At 40.5% G+C, this 19,405-nt stretch overlaps 1 protein-coding gene across 2 annotated transcripts in view; it reads right to left on the bottom strand.

Moving 5' to 3' along the window:
- Window positions 1-8,470, bottom strand: part of lsr (lipolysis stimulated lipoprotein receptor) — a 77,166-nt gene extending 68,696 nt beyond the window's left edge. Inside the window, exons 1-4 of one of the 2 annotated variants that reach the window (XM_042107515.1) lie at window positions 8,152-8,470; window positions 3,484-3,822; window positions 3,148-3,267; window positions 2,689-2,745 (exon numbers count right to left, since the gene is read on the bottom strand). In XM_042107515.1, the coding sequence (XP_041963449.1) occupies window positions 2,689-2,745; window positions 3,148-3,267; window positions 3,484-3,822; window positions 8,152-8,194 (559 nt within the window). In that variant the 5' untranslated portion in view covers window positions 8,195-8,470. The remainder of the gene's footprint in view (window positions 1-2,688; window positions 2,746-3,147; window positions 3,268-3,483; window positions 3,823-8,151) is intronic. The other variant, XM_042107516.1, reaches the window with a different exon arrangement.
- Window positions 8,471-19,405: the final 10,935 nt, after the last annotated feature.

Below are 19,405 nucleotides of genomic sequence, written 5' to 3'. Positions count from 1 at the left end.
CTCCCTGTTGTTTCCTATGGAGTTGTCCGAGCCCCGTTGAGGCTGGACTATCATTGGCTCATCAGCGTTCTAAGGGTGGCGCTTAGCGACAGGTCAATTGCATTTTCAGCTCTGAACAAAACCGTTCACGTTCAAACAAGCATTTTGTTTCATTCGTCCTTTCTGGCTGACAGGGACATATAAAGCAGGAATGGGGGACGAGAGACTGAAACGTTCAAAGTAATTATGCCGGAATTGTTTCAAGGCAAACACTGAAGTGTAGCATTCGAGTTATGCTCGCATAGCACACCAATTCAAAAGTAGTCTGTGTGTTTTCTGTCGGCTACGTGTCCAGCTACTGTAAGCCTATAAATGCACAGAATATCAAACCGTTTTCAGTAGTCTACCAAGTCAAGTACCACTGTTGCAGATATCACATTGGTACCCCTTACATGCTTGTACAATGTTGCCTATTCCAACATAAGGAAGCAGTTAAGAAATTTCTAACTCCCTGTCTTAAAGGGAAACTTGGCAGGATTTCCCCCTCTGCTGGATAAATTGTGCATTATGCTATTTCAAACTGCGGGAAAAGGTAACGATAAAGCACATGGATTTGTTTACAAGCTAGCGAACGGTTAGCATAAGTTTGGTAGAACTATGTGGATGTTACAAGGTTAGAAACACGATTTAAAACGAGTTTCTTGTTTCTCACTTCTCTTTCCGGGACGGTAGTCAATGTTGCAAGGTTGGTTTTCCACCTGGGGACGCTAGGCGCAGCGGGGAAAGTCACCATTTTCACCGGAACAGGTCATTTAACCATCCAAATGATTTCTAAACGGGTTTATTACGTTGAAATAGTTGCCAAGTTCCCCTTTAAACCAATGTGATAGCAGCTTCAAACAAGCGGCAGCAGCCATCATTGATGTTTTTTTTTTTTTTTTTTTTTTAAAAGCCCGGCTTCTTCAACAGGGTGCGCCATCGTCATCGTGTAAAGCCTGCCTCAAGGGTTCTGATTGGTGCCTAGATCTAGGAAAATTGGAAATGGGCTAGAATGGGTTCTTGGCCAGACGGACTTTCAGAGCGAATCTCGAATTTGCCAGAAGTACGTCTGGGTTTTTCCCAGGCTACATTTTCAGTGTAGGGCACTCACAATGATACTGAATTGTAGAGTGATTACTTTCTCCATTTCAATAGTCTGAATGACAAGATCGATTGTCTGTGCCTGCTCAAACATGCTTTTCCTGTCGAAAACCCGTAGCCCGGAGGTAGGCCTGCTTAAGAAATAGAACGATAGGGGGGGAAGCATTCCAGCTCAGCTCTTAATAATGAATATTGATTATTAGGCTATTCTATATTCAATATATTATAATAAATGTGCAGTAAGCAAAATATAAGCATGGCTGCCTGTGACTTTTTTTTACAGATAAAAATGACAGTCTAACAGCTAAGGTGCGTTCAAAATCGCAAACAGTCTGAGGTAGTTCTCTGTAAGCATACAGTGAGGCTGGACATGAGCAGGATGAATCGTTCAAATGTAACTGTTCAGAGAAAACATGTTTGCCAAATTTGAACGCACTTCTGTTTGGAGTTAAGGCTATTTCTTTAGCCAAATTGATGATAGATGATAGAGAAGACAAAATATTTGAAATGTGCAGTCTCTAGTAGCCCATAAGTGACATTACGCTCTGTCTGCCACTTGTCTATAGCTGGTCATGCTTTTCATGTGTAGCATGTGTAAATTCAGGACCAAGATTGGTAACCTGACCCTAGCCAGATGAATTTTGCTCCGCCTAGCTCCACTCATCCATCTGGAACCGATTCATTGAAGTGTTGCTTCAGAAGGCTAGGCCTAATCAAAAAATGCTTGCATATGATTGAATAAGCCACTTGTCCGTCATCTATTGACGTGCTACTTCAACCACTCACATCGAAGCCAACCCGTGACGCTAATAACAGTCTCACAGTCGCTTCTACGCTATGTCACATCTATGAAACTCCCGCCCTGCGTCCTGATTGGCTGTACCATAAAATCGGTTGCAGAAATCACTCTCAATGGAAGAGGTCCCAGATGGATGTGAGTGAAGCTAGGCGGAGCTAAGCGGAACGAAATTCATCTGGCTAGGGTCAGGTTACAAGATTGGGACCTTACAGTCAAAATTGTCGTTTGTTTAATCAAAGTCCAAAGACAGTCCAAAATAGCCTGGGTGATGGTTATCATTCAAACATTTTGCACTCGCTTGACTTTGACCTTTTTTTGTGCACTGATGCAGTTCTGCCAAAGCTCAACTTCTACCCTCTCTGGTGCAGTGCCGTGTGCGAGGGGGAGTGGCTACAGTAGAGCAGCAAAAGCTAATGTGTGGTACTTTTAGCGATATCTTTTCCATTATTTGTCTAGGCTGTTTTAGAATTTCTACATAAACATATATTTTTGCTTTACTTTACCAAAGGCATACAGCTATACACAATAAATTTACTTTCATTACTTTTCAGGAAAAAACAACACATTTATGCCAGGATCTCAAAATTGACTAGCAAGCCTAGTGCTTTTTTATGAATGTACTGGTTTAAATTTTCTGTATCTCTAAATATATTTTGCGACTTATGCCAGGTTTTGCCGTGGCAGGTCACATATAAACATTTAAATACTTTGATACCCACTGATCTACACACACAAAGCAACAAAAGGAACTGGTCCACAGTTATGTGTACCTTCCATGACCAGTAAGTCAATGCCAGGCAGGAGGTCTGTAGTATTTGCCTTTCTTTCTGTGAAGGAAAGATAAAGTACCATTTACTGAACATTGCTCTGTTCAGTAATTGAGTCTTCAACCTACAATTTGCTCTGCCCACTAATCTCGGCTTTTACAGGAGTCTGTGTTCAGTTGTACCAACACCCTCAACGCACCACCAAAGTCCTTCACAAAGGAAAAAAAACAAACAAAGTACAATACTCCCTTGAGTGTGATAAAACTATGTACAAAACAATAGGTTTCAATATTTTGAGACAACAATAAGAAACAAAATAACAAATTCATTAATTGTGTAATAATGAAACATTTAACACCAGCAGTCTGATCTGCATGAAAACTGTCTTAAGTGTGCTTGTAGCCATTTTAACATTCTTCCAGACCTAAAGATAGAGATGAAAAAAGAAATAGGCCTACTGACCAAGCACGATGAGCTCTGTATAGCACTCTCCATTTCCTGTGAGATCTTGATCAGAAGCCACAGAACACAGATAAACACCGCTGTCTCCCCATGCAGTCTGAGCAATATTTAGGTCTGCATCTATGAGAAAGTAGAAATTAGTATACACATGACAGCATGAACATGACTGGTCCTTATGCATGAAAATGTGTTTTTTTCCTTCAATATTTGTGCCTCAATATCTCAGAAACCATTTATCAAAGAATGGATGATGGATGAATGGATTTGAGGGCCAGGCTAATACCAAAAGTCAGGATATGAAAGCATTATGAAAGAATTATCAGAAAATTCACTCACCATTTGTGATGCTGATCCTTCGGCCCTGATAATCTGATCCAAGTGTGACAGAGATACGTTTGGATGCTACTATGCGCACTGTCCGCTGGCTGTCAGGACACTCAATCACTGGATCATAATTTGGATTGGCTTGAGCTAGAGCACTATCAGAACTACTTGGATTCAGTGCCATTGCAATTGGGTCCTTGCAGTAAGATTTGTACTTCCATGTGATCAGAGGGGGATTCAGGTCAGATGTCTGATACTGGCACTGAAGGGTAACAGGCTGGAACAAGATGACCACATATCTCTTCACTGGGCACTGTACATTAATAGCCATGGTACAGCTTATGAAGAACACTGCAATAAATAAATAAAAAAACAGTCAATGATGTTCGGTTATGCTTTACTGTAAAGAAAACATATCGGCACCTAAATAATAATGATTTCCCCCATCAATATTACACATTCACCATGATCAATATACTTGCAGGTCATAAACATAGCAGTATTGCCACAATGTCATCAGTACAACATTGTAGTTCTTGAAACTGACAGTTTTAAAATAGTAATATTATGGCGCATCGGAGGAAGTTGTAGCGCATCAGTAGCAATGCAGTGTTTCCCCTAGAATTTTTTCCAGATCGTAGGAACCCCCCCCCCCCCCCCCCCCCAAAAAAGAGAAACATTTGAAAAAATGACTCCTTAAATTGTGACTTCTGGTGGATTTTGTGAAAGAAAAGGACAGATTGAGTTACAAATTATGACATAACCATCAAAACAAGCATGATTATTGCAGTACTTGAACAGGATTATTCATGTTTTTCTTTCACCTTTTTCATTTGCATTATTAGTATTAGCCACTGTACAACTGTACACTGTAGGCCACTGTACAAACTATTACTATTTAGAATATACAGTGCTGTGCATAAGTTAAGACATTTATATATAATGTATTTATTTACGATACATGATGCATTAAAAATAATTGATGTCCTATTTTTTTTTTTTTAATTAAGACAAAAGGCAAAATATGTTTTTATTCCTCCCTTTAGTCAATTTCAGCATGGGTGTCTTAACTTTTGCACAGCACTGTATAAACTATAATATATATCTATATTATAGACTTCTCTTTCATGCCATTACACTGTATTGGTGCTGTGCAAGTCGAATTGAGTGCCTGTCACTTTAATGCCGTGACGGCCCGTGACGCTGGCTTGATTCTCACGGTTTTAAGCTAACTTAGTAGCGTTGTTGTGCATGGTGCATAAGAATATGTGGATGAAATTAATTATGTTTCCCATGTCATTTGGTAAAATAAATGGTCAAAAATTCGAAGAAAATTCACTTGGATTATAGTAGATAAGTGTCTTGTATCATATCTATAATTTTGATGAGCTCTACAGGAATTACAAACTATCTCAGATGTAAATGCTTGCGTATCCTATTACTCAAATTAAATTAAACCCACCAATAGGCTAGCTAGACCTTAGTTTCACAGCCTAGGTATGTTAGCAACACAGGGCTTGAAAGCATTGCCTGTATCACAAACAAAAACGAAACAATGCATGGATTTATCTGGGAATAGGCTACTGAAGGTAGGGGCGAGCTATCTCGCTGGCGTGTTTAATTTGGTTCCCTGGTTAACATAATGTAGGCTACGTTTTTTTGCACAAAATTGCGTCTGCTAATAAACTTAAACATAAACACAAACAAGTGTGATCTCCTGTGGAATCCCTGACTGCGCCTTCAACGTTAGCCTCCTATTATTTGTTGACATGAAACCTGAACGAACGGCAGCTGTTCCTGAAGTTCAGTTGCGTCTATTTTTTTTTTTGCGTCTAACTCTTTTTGCAGTGGCTGCAATGGTGTCCCATATCACATACAAGCTCAATGACCATGAGGACCCAGGTTCAGGTCCAACTTTCCAATATGTAATCTTAATGTGGGCTCATTTAAGCAATCATGGAACTGATATGAAAGGCAAATAGGCTACCATGCATCCATTATTAAATGTTCACACATAGGATAAAAGCTACATGAAAAAGTGGCAAGTTGTTAAGAAGCTTCTTATTTGCATAAAGCTTGGTGCCATCTGAAAGCCCCATCCTCCACCCCCACCTTCTCTGGTGGTCAGGTGGGAAGCATTCATACTCTTAAAATGGCACTCTTCAACGTGAAACTTTATCTAATAAGACATTCACTTTAAAGGTGCTCTAAGCGATGTCACACGTTTTTTAGGCTAAAACATTTTTTGTCACATACAGCAAACATCTTCTCACTATCCGCTAGCTGCCCGTCTCCTGAACACACTGTAAAAAATGCGGTCTCTGTAGACATCCCGGGCTCCGCAAACGGCAACAAAAACAAACTTGTGCAACCTGCACCACGAAACATAGCAAACAGTGTTCCAGCCAATAACTAACGAGATGTGCGATTAGGAGGGTTTCAATTGCACGGGAGGGAGGGGGAGGAGTAGCGAGTTAGCTTTCTGTTTTGCTTGAACAACAGAAGTGACGTTGCCCAATAGTGCTTATAGTACCTTTAAATTATTTTATTTTGTCTTCAAAAGAGAGTATAGCCAATTAGGGGAACTGTGCCCTCCCAGTTACAACTTCTATAGTTCTCCTAGCATTGGCTGCCTTGGAGGAGGTTTAGCAGTTGTTTAAAGATTGTTTTAATGCTGGCCTTCTGCTGCTGATACCTGACAAGTTTTGAGGTTTCTATGTTAAAATTAATTTGTAATGTCCCAGTACTCTGCATTGTTTAAGGAGTTTATCGACTCCTTAAACAATGCATTGCTGCATTTTTATTCAAAATTATCTGAATTTGTATCTTTTGTCATTCTAACAAGGTTCTCTGTAATGTAAAATTCCATGACTTTTTCCTGACAAAAAAAAAAAAATATTTCCATGACCTACTATATAATGAATGATACAATATATCGACCAAAGATTTCAGAGCAGCTGTGTAGCGTTCAATAATCTTTCAAAAAATTATGAAAAAATTCCTTTCAATTTACTACAGCAGGTGTTAAGACCAAGTCACAACTGTGGGGATACTTTAGATTTATTTAGTTTTTGTACCCTCTTAGCTTGGATCTTAAAGGTTTGGTAACGTCACTTCTGTTGATGTTCAAACAAAACCGAGAGCTAGGTCGCCCCTCCCTCTCGTGCAATTGAAACTCTCCTGAACGTACATCTTGACGGTGAATGGCTAGAAAAGTTTGTTATGTTTCATGGTCCAAGCTGCATTGGGGATGTTTTTGTCGCTGTTTTTTGAGCCTAAGCTGTCTACACAGAGACCATTTTTTACAGTGTATTCAGGGGACAGGCAGCTCTCGGATGTTTGCTGTATGTGACAAAAAAAATGTTTAACTTAGAAACCGCATAACATCGCTTAGAGCACCTTCAACAATGTTAATGAAGGACCTCTTCATGTCAGACCACCACTGTAACATCTTTGACACTGTTCTCCCAGTTGCTGCTCCTCCACTTGGCCAGTAATTTTTCCTCTTTGTTTAACCAACTTAGGGATACACTGCCTGATTTTGGCAGCTTACAAGACACAAGTTACATGCTAAACACATTTAATGAAATTTGATAGATAGTGTGGCCCCCCTTAAAACTAAGATGGAACCTATTAACAGATCTCCATTGGATCACTAATGAAATATGCAGCCTACTGGATATTATCGTTTTCTTTTCTCAATTATTTCTTATAGAGAGTTTAACTTCTGTCATTGGAAGTTTACCCTTTTATTTATTTATTAGTTATTTCAATTACTATTTGTTATGTTTGTTTTTCTGTAAAGCACTAGAACTAGAAGTGACAGAAGTGCTAGAAAAGTTCTATATAATTAAGTTGTTTTATTATTGTTATATTACATTATATAGCCTATATTCAATGAATTGTTAAGTTTGGTGTGTGCATTTAATGATACGCAGAGCCTATAATGATTTCCCTTAGGTCTATTGGGCTACCGTATTTCTTAAGTAGGCTATTTTCGCTTAACTGTTTCCTCTATCGAATGGCAAAAAACCCTGACCTTCCTACCACTAATTAGCCTATATCAGAGTGATTTTTTCTGTCATTGTTCACTGCCAGTACTTGTAGTGGTAGTGCAATAGGTTTGTCGAACCTCAGCTAACATTCATGGCTCAACGAGGAAGTGTAAGCCTGGGGCCGCAACTGTAGAAAGGCCACAACCTATTTTTTACAGTCTGGCCGCAACACGCAAGAATAGTCACACCCATGGAAAGGCAGGTTTGGAGTAGACATGTTAAAATGAATGTTACCATTTCCTAAAGACCTATTCAAGTTTCAAATTTAAAGTACAACTGATGCGATTATAGTAATTAGATAACAGATTCAACTTGGGTGACGGAGAATGTAGGCTAAGTTAACGTTACAGAAATTTAAATTTGGCCTAGCTCTATTCTTGAAAATGAGCCTAACGTTACACTGGTGTCAAAAGGCTTACATTACACCACGGTTGTTACCTCGCCCTTTTAAAACGATAGTTCTCATTGCTGAAAACGTATTAACACACAGTAGCCTATCACTAGGTTAAGGCTTTTATATATATATATATTATATTATATTTTATATTTTAGTATTAGGCCTAGCATAACTTTGTATTAGGTAACGCACGAACCTAAACAATAATGACACAAGATGTCATCTTACCTGTGAAAATAAGCAGCGCAAACGGCCTCATTTTGCGGTACATTTAGGTAGGCTTAGCCTAGCCTACTCCACCAGAATCAAGACAAAATCAAAGTTAAATCACGCACAATCCAAGAAAATATGTTTTAGCCTTCACAGTTGTCTTGAAACAAGTCATTCCTCCATTTTGATTTCTCGGAAAGAGCTTCACCAAACGTGAATCAACAGGTGAGAGACCTGGAACTCAGAATGTGGATGGTTAATCAACAGGAAGGCACGTTAAACATTCGAATGTATTATCTCACACTTGACCTCTGTAATTCATGTAAACTGGACCTTTTACAAAAACAACTCTGTCTTGTAAAAAATATATAGGAATGCTTTTTGGATCACGTTTGTAACCAATAAATACATAATAAATGACCAAAACACCACGCCCAGCTCCAGGTCCCCCACCCCCCAGGTAGGAAGAATTTCACATGGTATGCTCCACTCTAACAAAACGGTAGCTAATAGTTAACTCAGCCATAGCCTAGGCCTACAGAACCAGACCCCTAATTTTGGTCAGTCGGTAGCCTATCATTCGAGGGGAAAAGGTATCATAGTGATTTTTGACAGGTAAAGGTATAGGCCTACAACCACCCTAGAATGAGAAAATATGTAATAGCATTGCATTTAGGGTAGCATTTTGTGTTGTGTTATCACCCTGTTTATGTCTATAGGGATAGATTACAGGTGAACAGAGGTGGGCAAATACACCAAACTCTATAATACTGGCTCATGAAATGTAACAAAACTGCCAAAAAAAATGCCACTGATGTGAACAATATATGTCATTAAACATGTATTACATTACATTACAAGTAATTAGTAATTTGTTACTAAAAAAAGTAGCCTAATTACTAAATTTGGTCATTTGTAATTTGTAAAATACAAAACATACCCACACAATAGTCATGGTATACCAAAGAAAAGAAACTACAAGGCATATTGAAAACATATCCCCAAGAGCCAAGAAATACTATTTTCTGATTGGGGCTATTAATTCTGTACATTGGGGCTCCTATGAAGTAAATCTGTTTTAAAAAAAAAAGAAATCACTGTCCCATATCTATGTAAACGATGATTGAACTGACAACAAGCAGGCTTCGCAAAAGTGGAATCAACTGTAACAAGGGAAACTACCCACCATCATTTTCCGTAACCAATGAAAGTAGTACAACAAACTGAACAGGTCGGCCTCTTTTTAAACTGAACTATATTTCCCTTTGTGTGCTATAAACTAGGTCTAGGGCTAAGGCTTGGCCCAGAAACTCCATAGCGCCCCCTTATGTCATTGTGACTTGTGGTTGGCATATAGTTTTAGATACACACACCAAATTTGGTGGGTGTGTATAACTCCCAAAAACAATCGACTTTTGTATTAACATACCATTAGCCACGCTTACAGGAAGTGAGGTAATTGGAATTTTGTGCACTGTGGACATGATCAATTTTAACGTACTCTTCCTAGACGGTTGATCCGATTCATGTGAAAATTGGCATACATGATGCCAATATGCTTCTGATTCTAAATTGTGAAGCTTTTTTTGATATGTTGTAATTTGACGAAATGGCAAAACTATGAATTTTAATACCCTTCCATATAAACAATAAATGTGTCTTAATTCACCATGCATGGCTTGAAATGTTTTAAATTTCACAGGTCTTTGAATACCATGGCAGCGATGATATTGGCATGCCCATAATACGTATTTGGCATAGCACCACCACCTGGCAACAGAAAGAATGGCAATTACACTGATGTCACATGATCAATTTTAGCATACTCCTCCTAGACGGTTTGTCAGATTCATGTGAAATTTGGCAGATATGATGCCAAGATGTTGCTGATGTTAAATTGCGAAGGGATTTTTGATATGTTGTAATATGTCATGATTTTAATATCTCACCATATAAACAGGAAATGTGTCATAAAGTCACAGTGCATTGAATGAATGGTCTGAAACTTCTCAGGTTAATAGATATTATGATTATGATGATATTCAGACACCCAATGGGCCTGCCTGGCATAGCGCCATCACCTGGCCAAGTAGGAAATGTGCCAGAAATGGACAATGCCTTAAGTGATTGATCTGAAACTTTATAAAATATTGGATATCATTATTGTGATGATATTCACACATATAATTCACATGCCTAGCATAGCGCCACCATCTGGCCAAAGAGGAAATATGCTAGAAATGCTGTATGCTTTGAATGAATGGTCTGAAACTTCTCAGGTTAATAGATATTATAATTATGATGATATTCAGACACCCAATGGGCCTGCCTGGCATAGCGCCACCACCTGGCCAAGTAGGAAATGTGCCAGAAATGGACAATGCCTTAAGTGATTGATCTGAAACTTTATAAAATATTGGATATCATTATTGTGATGATATTCACACATATAATTCACATGCCTAGCATAGCGCCACCATCTGGCCAAAGAGGAAATATGCTAGAAATGCTGTATGCTTTGAATGAATGGTCTGAAACTTCTCAGGTTAATAGATATTATAATTATGATGATATTCAGACACCCAATGGGCCTGCCTGGCATAGCGCCACCACCTGGCCAAGTAGGAAATGTGCCAGAAATGGACAATGCCTTAAGTGATTGATCTGAAACTTTATAAAATATTGGATATCATTATTGTGATGATATTCACACATATAATTCACATGCCTAGCATAGCGCCACCATCTGGCCAAAGAGGAAATATGCTAGAAATGCTGTATGCTTTGAATGAATGGTCTGAAACTTCTCAGGTTAATAGATATTATAATTATGATGATATCCAGAGACCCTATGGGCCTGCCTGGCATAGCGCCACCACCTGGCCAAGCAGGAAAATGTGCCAGAAATTGGTAATGCCTAGATTGGTTGATCTGAAACTTTGCAAAATATTGGATATCATTATTGTGATGATATTCACATGTGTAATTTCCACATAGCGCCACCATCTGGCCAACCAAAAAGTGTATCAGAAATGTTCTTTGCTTAAAATTAATGGTCTGAAATCTCTCAGGTTAATATATATTATTATTATGATGACACCCAATGGGCCTGCCTTGCATTGCGCCCCTACCTGGCCAAGCAAGTACATGTGGCAGAAAATAAAATACAAAAACAAATAGCACACGCATCAAATATGTAGATTTCACAAATATACCACGTCGGTGCTTTGTTGGATTCCGACATGTCACGGGTTGCGGCCTGCAGGTGCTCGGGCCCGCCATTGTCGCTTGCGGCTATATTTCTGGTTTATTTTTTATATTTTTTTGCGCTGTGACTTTCACTAGATTCACCATTAGTTGTCACACTCTTCCTCCCATTGAGGTTGATTATAGTGATTCTCACAATTCCCAACTTGACATGGTCCACAAACAGGCATGCATGGTAGTCCATATGCCCTGCAACTGCACCGTTGTGTTCGGCATGCAATTGTGCAATTACAGTCGATCATCTGCAGGAGGCTTTCTGGGGCAGCAGCCTTACTGGTCATAACTGACAGGAACTGGTTGCATCCAGTTTCCATCCCCAATCCACTGGGTTCATGTCACCTTCCTTTCCAATCCACACCATGATCTGGAGGTAAACTCTTTGGCAGTGGTATTTGGATGAGGACTCAGTTGGAGGCAGACGTTCTGGGATAACAAATGATTTGGAGGTAACGATTTTCTTGCTAAAAAGGTTGTAGCGCAAAAAGGCAAGTGAATCGGTACTCTTTCCGGCAAACAACACTGCCATTGCCTTGGTCCCATGGTCCTCTATGACATTCCTTGCTTGATGTGAGAGCAGAAATACATTTGCACAGGACTGGATGGTTGAGTCACCATTCACAAGTTTCTGGAATGCTGTCTGTTTGCCAACACTAAAAATGCGTGAAGTCGTATCACATCCTGTGAAAGCATGGATAAACAGCAACTGGGAGCACAAGTCACTACCCAGGACTTGTTTCATCTCACTGATGTTGTACACTTTAGTAGCTTTGGACCTGTCTGACCGAAAATAGAGGCATCTATTGTTCGTCCCAGCATAGTAGAGGAGAAGAATGAGTAAGTCTGTATCCTCCCCTATCAAGGTTGTGGGCTGATGTTCTAAGGCCTTGATTGCAGCTTTGACAATGTCACCTGATGCATTGACAACAGTGCAGCCCTTCTTCTCCAGCTCTTCGGTCATAAGATTGATAAGTCCTTGTTTGTTGCAAGATCTGGAAAGGAAATCATCCTTTCTTCCCACAAACTCAGTCTCTGCACTGAAGTTAACGGGTGAGGGTGAGTGTTTTCACCACGTCTCTGATGCGTATTGTCTTTGATGGAAGGACCTTCGCCATAACTATCAAAAACGACTGTTGCTTTACCATAATGGCGTATGGTAAAGTCGGCATATGACTGTGCAATGGCACCGTAACTGTCACCCTTTATCCATGCCAAGCGGTGAACCAGGGAGCCACCGTCAAGGACATAATGCTAAATTGGTGGGATGGAATCCAGGACAGTTCACATACACACATGCAGGAAATGAGCAGAGCTCATAGCTCATTACATCTTCTAGTGAAAACTGTCCAGTTTTCGACATGATCAGGAACCATTGGAACAGCAAAGCAGGATCAATGGATCGTTCTTGGGCAACTTTGATGATGGAGTCATCTGGTTTTTGCCCGGTCTTTCCGTTTGAAGGATATTCCACAAACGGGTTTTCCAATCATCTTTTCAATGATCTCATTGTCAACCGTCTCAAACTCATGGACATTTTCCTCTTTTTTGGCAACAACACCAGTTACAATGTTTCCCAGAGATGGATCTAGAGAGAATGGTATGCAAATGCTAAGCTTTTCCTTGATCTTTTCTAAATCAGTGATCTCTTTTCATCCTTGCTCCTGAGGATTCTCGGTGCTGCTTGATGGTCGTGTAGGTGGAGTCATTGAATTCCTGCATGGCGTTGTTGTATTCAGATGTGATGGGTGTAGACATGGTCCACAATGCTCTCATTTCTTCAGTCATTCCACTTCCATGGGTCAAGCCTCCACTGCTTTTCAAGGATCGCATCAATGTCTGCTCGATGACAAGGTCAGAGCTAAGACCTGCCCAGTACTGGTTGCTGTGGCGGATCACATGGAAACCCCTGGAAAACTTGTCATGTACATCAGGGTGTCTGGTCTCGAGGTTTTCGACATTTCTTGGAGGTAGAAATATGCCGATTTCAGGTAGTTGTAGTGCCCAGCGGCAGCAAATATTGGCAGACAGTCCAACATTGCTCGCAAGTGCATCTTCGAAGATCCTGTACGATCTGCTTTGATCAGAGCTCGGGCTGTCTGCAGCATCGTCTGATAGTTTACCCACAGCCGGCTGGTTTTTGACCTTATGCTTAGGTATGCCCTTTTTGTGTCCACCTGTTCCTTGATTTGGTTCAGCATATCTGATGCTGCAGCACTCTCCAAAGTTGTTTCTTTTGTTACCAGGGATGAGTACATCTCTCAAGCTTGGTTCACCAATGACTCAAACTGTGAGTCATCCTCCTGCAGCTCTGACACAACTAGGTCACGAAATGTCCACGAAAAGCTCCATAATGTTCCTGAGTCCTCTGCCTTCCATCAGTGTGCCTATTGCACCAAGTAGGTTCATAAAAGTGAAAACCACCAAGCATTAAGACTTTGCTTTTGAGGGGACTACTCTGTGGTGCATCTACGATGATCTCTGCTGCTTTCCAGTACAGTGGCTGATCAAAGGTAATAATGGGTGGAGCATTGTGTTTGATAGCCAGGTCACAAACAAAACCCAAGGTGGACAAAATGCACATTTTGTCTCCAGAGTACAGGTCAATCATTGGCAGGAACACGACTGATGATTGGCCTGGATGTTCTAGTCCTTGATGAATGATATGCACCATTCCCTGCCACCCTGGGGTTTCCTGTTTGAAGTTCAGTGAGAGCTCCCACAGGACATCAACTGTTCTGTCATAGTTGATCAGTTCAGGGAGGTCATTGAACACAATGGGCTTTTTGATATTTCTAGTGAGATGTGATCCATACATTTTTCCAGATAGAAATATGGATTTTGTTTTTTGTTTTCCAGTTCATGAGGATGGTTTTCTTGGCGACAGCTAGCATGACCAGCAGAGTTTTACTGTTAAGGTGGATCAGGTTGATTGTGGTGGTGTCTCCAAGCAGACAGAGATGGGGACGTTGGGATGCAGCAGCCAAAGAAGGTGGAGAAGATCTCTGTAACCTTTTCCCAGAATTATTTTATGGGGTACAGTGCCAAAGTGCATGAATATATGTGTCCGGGCAGTTCTGAGTGCAGTGGGGACAGATGTCTTAAGTGAAGCCCATATGAAATAATTTCTATCCAGTGAGGAGAGTCCTGTGGATAATCTTGTATTGCAGTGGTCCCACCAAACTACGGCCTCATTCTCTATGGCGAGTCTTAACAGTACACATGTAATACTATTTTTGTCCACTGGTGGTTGTTTTAGCGCTGTTTCGCGTTCACAAGTTCAGGTGAGTGAAAGTTAGAATGGTGGTCATTTCAGACCACTTAGTTTGAGAACTTTAAATTTTCAGAGTTCAGAGTTCACACATTTTTAATGAAATATACTTTTGGGACTACCTGCTAATACTTTTGGGAATGCAAAGGTCTTTTTATAGTATTATTTAATTTGAGTTACATTTTACACTGATATGGAATGATGGCAATATAAACACAGCTAACAATGGTATTAAATTGCAATAGCCTATAGATTAAATGTAATGGAATATTCAACTAAGGTAGACTGCTGTTGTTCACAGCACTAAGCTATTTATGGTTACTGATATACTCCGAGTCTCTGGCCCTCTCATACAGCCAGGCATAGTAAGCTGGCCCTCGGAAGAAAAAGTTTGGGGACCACTGTTGTATTGTATTAGCTGCAGTTTAGTGTTTTTGGTCATGAGAAAGGTGTTTTTGCAGACTTGGGTCCAGAAATTGGCATCAGTGGGAATAGATAGATCCGATTCCCATTTGGCAGTTGGAAGACTTATGGTGATGTCCAACAGCCATTTAAAAAAAAATCTATTTTTGCCATTACGACTCTGAACCAGATGTCTCCTCTTCACTTATACTTGAACTTGGGGGTACCTCACAAGGAGTGTACTGAGGCTCGAGTCAGTGCATCAATAGCAACTATGCACATATGTGTCCAGGAAATGGGCCACTAGTGTCACACTCCTAGTGTCAAGCTACTCCTGAACCAGATTAGAAGCGTCTTACCTGGGCTAAGGATAAAAAGAACTAGACTGTAACACCCAGGGCTGGATGTACAAAGAAAGTGCTAATACCAAGTTTTTCTATGCGCAGAAAGCGACTGCTGTACCTTGCCATATTGCGTGGAATTCACTAAGCTCACTTCATTACGTAAACAGTGCTCATCAACGCCCGTCCCCACCCCCTACAACACAATTTGCGTCCCCACAGCTGAACCATAAGTGCAGTTGAATGGAGTAAACCAATGGCAACATTAAAAAGAATCAAAAGATTAGCCATCATACATGATACGATGTCATCAAGCAGTGACATACGAATAGTAGTTTTACTCCACTTAAAAAATACTTTAAATATTTACTGTATGTAGACTAGAGCTATGACAGACTTAATACCTTAGTCCAGCAGGGGTGCGTTTCCCAAAACCATAGTTGCTAACCTGTTAGCAACTTAGTTGGTTGGCAATGGGAAATTGCATTGCAACCAACAAAGTTGCTTACTTAGTTAGTTTTTCACAACAAAACAGACGTCCGCTGTTTTCATATATATTAAGGTTTTGCACCTATGTCATAATGTCACGTCACCGTTTGTTTACAACTAGAGTGGTAGGCAAGGCAGAGTGGTAGGTTAGCCTACAACAGTCGAGTTGCATTACAATAGTTACAAATAGCTTCAAAATTGACATTTTAATATCAAATATTGTCTGAGATATGCCGACCACTTGTGTAGGCCCTAACCGTTGATTTTACAATAAAAAGCAAAAAGGCGACAAAAGATCGTTTGCCATTAGTTCCTCATTGTGGAGGATGGTGATGGTTAGCAGCTGTGAAGTGTTTTATTGCCAAGATGGCCTATGGTGTAGCCCAGTGTTTTCCAAACGTTTTTTCTGGGGACCCACTTTTTAAAAATGACAGACCATCGAGACCCATTTCACTTCAGATCTAACATGCAACCTGCATGCAACCACCAATATTGTTTTAGGCCACAGGTTCTCAAACATTTCTTGGGGATATTCTTGCATGCTACTCAGTCGTCGTCACTCTTCAGCATAGTAAGCTGTTCCTTTATTTCTAAAGAGAGATGTTGCAGACAAATGGATCCATAACACCGTCAATCCCTATGTAAACATGTAGCAAATAGGCTATGTCATTGTAGCCTATTTGTGGAGGTTTCTTTATTCGGAAAGTTGAATCCGCATTTCCCTCTGGAGTTAAAACGTTTGTTTGTAGGCCGCTGTGTATTGATGTTGTGACAAGCTATGTTGTAAGTAGGGTTGCCACCTGGATTTTCCTGATTGTCCAGGATTTTCATGGTCTGTCCAGGAAAATAAAAATAAAAATCCTGGACACTGAATGTCCCGGATTTTTGTACATGATGCGCAAAATGTGTATTTCAGTTTAATTAAAGCGTGCCTACATCCATAAACGTATGCACAGCCTTATTGGCTCTACAAAAATGATGTAGCATAACATGGGTGGTGGTGGTGGGGGCACGCACCGTGGAGGTTCATTAGAAATGGTAAGGTGGAGACGGAGAGTGTGTGGGACAAGGAGAGACAGAGAAAGGAAAGTTTATTCCACATAAGCAAAAAAGAAGAACCTAATTATGTATTCCCCCTTTTTTCTCAATACTGCCCCCAGGTGTCCACAACTAAAACTGTTGAAAATATAACAAAATAATAAAGGTCTGCTATTAAATAAAGCAATTACCTAAACAAATAACTAGAAATTGTCATTCTTACTAATTTTAGCTATACAATTGTCGCTTAGAATGACGGTTTTTATCTTGGGTTAGATGTGCGAAAGGCACCGTTGCTTACAAACAAAAAGGTCGATTGGATGGTCAAAATGTCCAGGATTTTTGTCAGACACAGGTGGCAACCCTAGTTGTAAGAATGTGAAATGAATACAAATCAGAACAATGGCTTTTACGCGATAATGCGTAAAAAGATAATGCGCCTTACTGCCTAGTAGAGTTTGCAAGGTGGAAAACGAGAGGAAATAATATTGTTTAAAATGTCCATTTAAATTGTAGCCTACCTACTATAATGCACTGTTGAGTGCTTTAATTCCGAAATAATGAGGAATGTGATGAGGTTGCTATTAACTTTAAAGAGTGCATCTACAATCGAAACTATCTACAGCCTATGACGCAAATTGAATTGCAATGTCCGGTACGGATGTCTGCTTTAGTTGACTAGATTTTAATCGGTGAAGTTGAAGAGCTGGTGTCCGTTAATGTTCGTGCAAATAGGCTGATTCATGTCCCCTGCATTTTGCAACTGCGAGGTCCATGGCAGGCGCCCCACAGAAATGTTTCATTTTGATAGAGATAGATAGATAGATAGATACTTTATTGATCCCCAAGGGGAAATTCAAGGGTCTCAGTAGCATACAGACATCACACACAACATGCACTTACAGCAGAAATGGTAAACATAAGTATAAGTATAAACATATAACTAAACTCCACTGTACAATAAAGACAGTATAAGATAAGAAAGATAAGAAAACTAACAAAAGTAAATACTAAATACACTATATAAATTAAATTAAGAAAGTCCAATGTGCTTGAGGGTGATCAAGCATAAGACGCTTGTAGTGACAGGGCCGGGACTGGTAAGGTGCTAAAGGGAGTGAGTGTCATGGTGAAGGTGCAAACAGTAGTCCAACCATAGTCCTTAGTTATGTGTGCATGGCAAGGTGCTCAAGAGAGTGAGTTTCATGGTGAAGGTGCAAAAAGTAGTCCAACATTAGTCCAACAGTGCAACAGTGCAAGAGTAAGGTCTAGAGACCAGCATAAATAATATGGACAAACAGGAGAGTAAAGTATAATGTAGACAAGGTAACATAAAAAACTATTTCAGTGCAAGAACAGGTTGAGGTAATAGGGTTATAGCCATTCATTCATTCAGTATTGTAGCAGAAGCCTGACTGCAGCCATTGATCATGTGTGCTAATATAGCATGAAAAACAGTGTAGCAGTAAAAGTAAAACAGTAGTGAAAACATTAGGCTGTGTACATTAGTAAAACAGTAGTAAAACAGTAGTAAAGCAGTAGTGGGCAGTCCGTACTCAAACACGGAGAGGGTCAGACAGACTAAGCAGAAAAGTCTATCTCTCCTCTTCCCTTTAGTGAGGCATTGGACAGTTCAATGGCCCTAGGAACAAATGACTTCCTCAGCCTTTCAGTTGTGCATGGCAGTGAGCGAAGTCTCCAGCTGATCAAGCTCTTTTGTTTTTTGATAGTGCTGTAGAGCGGATGACATTCATTGTCCAAGATGTTGATCAGTTTGTTTAGGGTCCTTTTGTCAGATATTGAAGTGATGCACTCCAGTTCAGCTCTCACTACAGAGCCAGCCTTCCTTACCAGCCTGTCAAGTCGCCCAGCATCCTTCTTCTTTGTGCTTCCTCCCCAGCATACCACTGCATAGAAGAGGGCGCTGGCCACAACAGACTGATAGAACATCCTGAGGAGCTTGCTGCACACATTGAAGGACCGCAGCCTCCTCAGGAAGTACAGCCTGCTCTGTCCTTTCTTGTAGAGTGCATCAGTGTTGGCTGACCAGTCCAGTTTATTGTCCAGGTGGAGACCCAGATACTTGTAGGTGCTTACCACCTCCACATTGACCCCATCAATGGAGACTGGTAGCAGAGCGGGCTTAGACCTGCGGAAATCCACCACCATCTCCTTGGTCTTTGAAGTGTTTAGTTGAAGGTGATTGAGTTTGCACCACTGCACAAAGTCCTCCACCAGGCTCCTGTACTCCTCCTCTTGCTCGTCCCTGATACACCCCACAATTGCAGTATCATCAGAAAACTTCTGCATGTGGCATGACTCGGTGTTGTAGCAGAAGTCAGATGTGTACAGGGTGAACAGGACTGGAGAGAGCACAGTTCCCTGTGGTGCTCCAGTGCTGCTGATCAGTGTCAGAGAGGCAGTTCTTCAGTCTGACGAACTGTGGTCGCTCGGTCAGGTAATTTGTAAT

This window comes from Alosa sapidissima, chromosome 10, assembly GCF_018492685.1.
Source record: "Alosa sapidissima isolate fAloSap1 chromosome 10, fAloSap1.pri, whole genome shotgun sequence".
Lineage (NCBI taxonomy): Eukaryota > Metazoa > Chordata > Actinopteri > Clupeiformes > Clupeidae > Alosa > Alosa sapidissima.
Note: the sequence above shows the minus strand (reverse complement) of the source record. Positions and strands in the feature narration are given on the sequence as shown.